This window comes from Theropithecus gelada, chromosome 8, assembly GCF_003255815.1.
Source record: "Theropithecus gelada isolate Dixy chromosome 8, Tgel_1.0, whole genome shotgun sequence".
Taxonomy (NCBI): Eukaryota; Metazoa; Chordata; class Mammalia; order Primates; family Cercopithecidae; genus Theropithecus; species Theropithecus gelada.
The window spans coordinates 70,013,317-70,019,778 of NC_037676.1; the positions used below are offsets into that span (position 1 = coordinate 70,013,317).

A 6,462-nucleotide genomic window follows, 5' to 3' on the forward strand; every position below is an offset into this window, starting at 1 on the left:
TGACTACTTTTATTCTGCTTATTTTGAGTTGAATCATTTGCATTGCTCAGATTTAAAAATCTAATAACCACTCTACAGACTAATAAGCACAGGCTAAAAAAAAAAATTCACACTCAGTTCTTAAACTTAATCACTGATGAATTTCAACCCACTGTTCCTACATACAGTTGTAAAGGAAAGGCTTAGTTTTCAGGTCATAATTCATGTGGGACAACGGCATCACCAAGCATCAACCAAGGCAAACACTGCAAATACCGACCACGGCTACTCCAAAGACAGAATCCCATTCAACCTGGGTCCACAGCTGAGGTTGGCAGATGATAAGAAGTATAAAAAGCCAGGCTGGAGCCCACATTCTCTCGGTGAGCTACAGCGAAGAGCAGAGAGCTGTGTGTACATTTTATATAGGGGACCGGGAAAGTGTGCAGATTCACTCAGAGACCCCCAAGTCAGAAAAAGTGAGGCACACTCTGGAACAAACCAGCCCCCAGATCCAAATCAAAGCTGTGTAGGGCATGAATGTCGCTCCACTTACCCAGCATAGCAGTTGTTATAAAGGTGGCTGTGCCCTGGTTGCAGAACCTTCAAAAAGAGCCAGCAAAGAGGCAGAAAAGCAGCTGCGCGGCCCCTGCGCTTCCCGAGACACTTCATAGTGTTAAGAAGAGAGGAGCTGAAAGTTACTTAAGCAGCCACCCGTGGCTGGAGGTGGCTCGCAGCACCCCCTACACACCACACACGTTCTCTGGGAAGGGGGTGGGCGAGGAAGGCTGAGAGTGAGCAAAATGTGACACTTCTCTCCAGCTACAAGAGAAAAAAAGTTTAGGCAGCTGAGGAAGGGAAGTTGCTATTACGGCTTGGTCTTGGGACAAGCAGCAGCAGCAGCAGCAGCTGAGCCTGATCTTTAATCAGGTTCCCCTAGAAAGGGCTGGGCCTCCCTCGTGCTGACTCACAGCGGGGATTCACTGGGTGCTGCTTCCTTTGGGTGACTCCTCTCTGCTTTTGGTTTGTTTGCTTTCCCAACTTGAGGCTCCTAACTTTTCTGTGCAAGCTTTTATTCTCTACTACCTTCTTCAGCATGAGGATCCTACCTAATTGCAGTTTGTCTGATGGGCTAACCAAGCAGACACGGATCATTCCAAGCTTAATATTTTGATCTCCCATGACAGATTCCCAAATGGATTCCACCTAATGAAATGCACAGTCAATAATCTTGATGAGAACGCGTGCAGGGGTACCTATAGCACCTAGACCCAAACAGCTGGCTTCAGTTCCCTGCTCCTGACTTATAGGAGTGGGCAGCGGCTTTACTGGGCTTCAGGGAGCTCTTGGTACTCATTCTGCATCAGCAGCACCCAGACCTGCTGCTGTTTCAGAGGTTCTCATGGGGAATAGGAGGCCTTCGAGTGCTTTGCCACCTTGGCTGCAAATTTGGAATCATTTAGGGAGCCAGACCTTGAAAATAGAAACTGTGGTGGCAGGATCAGTGGTTTAAAAAGCTCCTCAGGTGATTCCAATATTCAACTACTATGCTGGTCTGGAGCAGGGCTTCTCAGAGCTCCACATGCATAGAAGTCACCTGGGGATCTCATTAAACTGCAGCTCTGACGCAGTAGGTTGCAACAGAGGCCTTAGGGTCTTCCCTCCTTCCCTCCTTCCCTCCTTCCTTCCTTTTTGACAGAGTTTCGCTCTTGTTACCCAGGCTGGATGGAGTGCCAAGGCCCCATCTCGGCTCACTGCAACCTCCGCCTCCTGGGTTCAAGCGATTCTCCTGCCTCAGCCTCCCGAGTAAGTGGGATTACAGGTGCCTGCCATCATGCCTGGCTAATTTTTGTATTTTTAGTAGAGACAAGGTTTTACCATGTCAGTCAGGCTGGTCTTGAACTCCTGACCTCAGGCAATCTGCTCGCCTCGGCCTCCCAAAGTGCTGGGATTACAGGCATGAGCCACTGCACCTGGCCAAGAGCCTGCATTTCTAAAGAAGCTTCCAGGTGATGCTGATGCTGCTGGCTCTTCAGCCACACTTGGAGTAGCAAGACTTCACGTTAGAATGAGGTCTGCTTTTTCTTCCAAGCAAACCTTAGAGAAAATCATTTCCTTTTCTTTTTTCCCATGTTGATAATGAAAGCTTTTCAAAAGCTCCTATTCGAATATGCCACCAAACCCATTAAGGGAATGTGCCTTGCCCTATCAAATAAGCATAGTGTTACCTAGGGTGTCTCCTGTTATCCTCCATGCCGAGTCCTGGTTGTGCTCTAAAAGAGTGAGTCACTATTTCTTCATCACACTCACAAAACTTTTCAGGTTTCCTGACGAGTCATGGCCAAGAACTCCTGTACCCTCTAATACTATATAGCCAGAGTCCCTGTTAGAAGAGAGAGCACCCAATCTTTCCCATCTTCTCTACCTGGGGAGTTGAACCAAAACTACTTTGACAGATTCAATGTCAGGTTCATGACACAGCTGAAATGGTTTTCATTTGAAATGATGCTCTGAAGTTTCCTGCAACTTTCTCAGCATCAGTCTGGTTAATGCCTTGTCTGTGTCCTTCACAAGTCCTGGCATGTCCTCTACTGTAGGAATTACCACATCGAATTTCTTGTCTTGTTTCCTCATGAGGCTGCTTTCTCCTTGAATACAGACTGTATCCTTTTGGTCTTCCTGTGCACTTCCTTATACCTCCTCGAGGGAATACAATGTTTACTGAAGGAGTGATCAACAATGTCTGTTGCCTGAATGATGAACCAGGGAAGAAATTCGTTCCACAAATATTAACATAGACGCTTCTATGTGCGGATAGAGGAGAGAGCACCTTGGGAGGAGAGAACACTATGGGCACTTCTGGAGAGTGGAAGTTCCCCAGGTGATCATGTCTGTTTTCGTTTCTTTTTTATGTTGCCTTCTTTCCTGACTTCCTGGCCTCGTACTTTGGTCTTCCTAAACTGGTCAGGCTGCTCTGCAAGACTCAGAGCAGTTCTCACAGGCCTTTTAGATGAGCCCAGGAAAGCCAATGATCTGTGGAAATAAGAGGTTACTGTGTAAATAAAACACTTCATCTCTTTGCATTTCACTATGTCAGAACAATGTATAAATCTGTCATATTATATCACAACATTAAACTAGGAATGTTCAGTCTCTGACTGGGAATTAAACTCATCCTCAAATCATTCTGAAGGATTGGATACTGCAAGCATGTTCAGCAGAGGCTCTTCAGACGCTGACACCAAAGGAATCATTTCCCGGACCATCAAAAATGCCAGAAATGCCGGTGACATCCTGTAACCTTCCTAAAACTTTCAGATCAAAGAGAGGTTCTCAAACAATAGAAGCCATTCCTAGCAATCATTCTCTGTTTTACTAAGGACCAGGTTATCTGATCAAACTTCTCTTGGAGTAGATAAGCTCCCATAAAATGAGAGATAAATGGAGTCCATTTAGCAAATGGGAGGAGGAGAGAACAGTTTTATAGATGAATTCAAAGATAAAAGTTCCATTTTTAAGGCATTGAGAGGGAGTGAATTATTAAACCAGTTAGGGATTTGGAGATGGGAAGACAAGAAGTTCTATTTATTGGCTATGCCTTTGTCATAGTTGAGTGGAAGAGTGAACTTTATTAAAAGAAATATTACCATGCACAGAAAGAAATGAAACTACAATTGGGAAAAGAAAATATCATCCTTGATTCGAGTCCATTGTTGATGATATCATTTTTAATGTCTCTTCCAGATCTGAAATTCTATGACACCATGGAGGAAGATTTTGCAATTTCTTTTCTCAGGTATATGAGTCAGAGCTACTTAGATTTATGTTGTTAAAGTTACCTGGAGAAGATAAACAGTGTGGTAGCACTTTCTTCAGACAAAAGTTGTACAGACAACCTTCCTGTTGCAGTTCATGATCATTCCTCAACGTCCTATTTGCATAGACCTTATCACCTGTCACTTCTCTTTTATGGCTTTCTGCCACTATTCCAACAGGTCAGGAAACAATAAATGTGAAGGCAGGACACTGCCCTATGCGGTCTTGGCAAGCTTCCCTTAACAACCAACACCTTACTGACGATTCCCTCGCAACTGTCTCCGGCACCCTCAGCTACCCCATCTTGATCCCGTGTCTTTAGTCTGTCTCTCGTCAGCTAGCCACAGTTCTTCCATCCTTAAACACAAGCCGCTTGGCTTATTTTTTCTTTTTCTTTTCCCAGGCTTCTCAGAAGTGCACTCTTGAACCCTGACCATGGCTTTGCCTCCCTACCACCCCGCTGAAACTTTCTCTCAAATATCAGTGGTGATTTCTAAGTGGAAAAATGTTTGTCCTCACCCCACTCCACATCTGCATGGCTTCTGAGGCTGCTTGCCAGTTGCTGTTTGAAACTCTCTTCCTCCTTGGGCTCCGAGATTCTCTTCTTCTGTTCCTGTCCTTCCTGGGATTCCTTTCTAATTTCTGTCTGCTTAAATAGTAGACATTTTATGAGGCCTCTGCCTGCCTTCTTCTCTTCTTGATCTATTGCTGCAGATATGGTTTCTGACTTTGTGACACTCAGTGCTGGTGGAGGGGCTGGGTAGATACATAAACTCCTTGTTACATTTGGTGATTTCATTAACCTATAGGAACAAATAGGAGATGCTGTGACAGAAAGTTAAGAGGGCAGGTACGGATTGCATGTGTAGGGTGTTTGGAGGAAGTGGACGTCTAAACCAAGGATGAGGAGAAGCCAGTCATGCCCAGAGGAGGATGGTGGTATGCAGAGAGTGAGGGATGGGATGAGACCATTGCAGGCACAGGGAACAGCAGGAGCTGTCTGCCAGTGGATTTCGAAAGGATGAAGAGTGGCATTCGGGCTCCTCAGCTTGGCATTCGAGGCCCCCAAAAACATTTTCATTTTTATCTTCCTCAATATTCTTTAAAGAATCTGTATCCTCTCCACCTGTGTCCTTCCTCTGTGTTTGTTTACAGTGTTTCGTTGATACCAGTGGCCATCTCCATCCAGTCTTCCTATCTTTATCTGGCCAAATCCTTCCATCCCTGCCAGGCCCAGCTCAAGTCAGTCTCTCCCATGAAGCTCTTTTCTATCTGCAGTGGTCCATTTCTATCTGCAATGGTCACCCCTTCTCCGAGTGGACAGCATTTATTCATATACACCTTTGTGTTTGACTGTGTTACAACTCAGTATTACCATTTATGAAAAACTCCTCCATGCCAAGCACTGGATTATGTCCGTCTTTGTACTCCACAGTGCCTGGGGCAGTGCTGGGTCCTTTGTACTCTACAGTCCTTTGTACTCCACAGTGCCTGGGGCAGACATCTGCTAACAAAGCCTTGGCATACCTTTCAGCCCAGAGTTGCTAGGACCTCTTCCCTTTCTGGGAGCTCTCATCCAGAGCCCCGGTCTGCACCTTTGTCTTCAGCCAGGTGTCTCACAAGAAGAGTTCGGCTCACTCTGATGTAAAAGCAATTGGAAGAGTAAGTCTTGTTAATGGGCAAGCCAATTATTATGCATTTACGTCCTTATGATTAGGTTACGATGAAGTTTTATAGACTTTATAGAGCAAAACTAAAGTACTTTAATTTAGGAAGGTGGGAATAAAGAGATCTACCTGCTGACTCAAAGCAGCAGGAAGCTTCCATCTTCTCTCTGTCCTTGTGAAATGGGAGAGTTCCTTGATCCGTCTCACAGGACATGTGACAGGGGTGTGGCCCGCTTGTTCTGTCACTGCTCCTTAAAACCCTGATGGCAGGGGGAGCACGCAGATGGGCAGGTGCAGGAGCCAGGGCAAGTGCTTTGGCTCTGGCCCCACGGTAGTGTCTAGGGGTGGGTGCCTGTGACCTCAGTGTTACAGCGCCCTCTTAGCCTTGCCATCCACAGATGGTTTAAGTGTTAACCAGCTCAATGGACCCTCTGACTTTTTGCAAGGGCAGAGGGCCAGTGTGGCAGCTTTCTGTATCCTGAACTCTTACCCAGCATCCCAGAGGAATTGGGTTATGCATGGGCTTGAAGGATGAATGTAGAGTTTTATTGAGTGGTAGAGGTGGCTCTCAGTGGGATGGATGGGAGCCGGAAGAGGGGATGGAATGGGAAGATGATCTTCCCCTGAAGACACTGGAACAAGACACCGAACAGTGTTCAGATGTTCTTCCTCTCTTTCTCTGCTGAAACATTCCACTGTCAGTCTGCTTGTCTCATCTCCTCGTCTGCTTGTCTGCTTCTAGAGCCTGGGGTTCACGGTTTATATGGGTATAGGATAGGGGCATGGTGGGCCGAAAGGCAACTTTTGGGCGTGAAAACAGGAATGCCTGTCCCCATTTAGGGCCCCGGGTCTCCAGGCTTGAGGATAGGGCCTTTGCCGGGGAACCACCCTCTTCCAGTATTTCCCTATCTCCTGTCTATATCACTTGTTTTTTCTTCTTTCCCTTCTCCTTTGTCTCACATTCTACCTCCTACTTTCCCATCTTTCCTGATACCTGGTC

The 6,462-nt window shown here is 46.2% G+C and overlaps 1 protein-coding gene across 1 annotated transcript in view; it reads right to left on the bottom strand.

Moving 5' to 3' along the window:
- The window catches only part of CPA6 (carboxypeptidase A6), a 309,118-nt gene extending 308,216 nt beyond the window's left edge, over nt 1–902 (bottom strand). Inside the window, exon 1 of the mRNA XM_025394528.1 lies at nt 536–902. Coding sequence (XP_025250313.1) covers nt 536–651 — 116 coding nt within the window. The 5' untranslated portion in view covers nt 652–902. The remainder of the gene's footprint in view (nt 1–535) is intronic.
- Between the last annotated feature and the right edge of the window lie 5,560 nt (nt 903–6,462).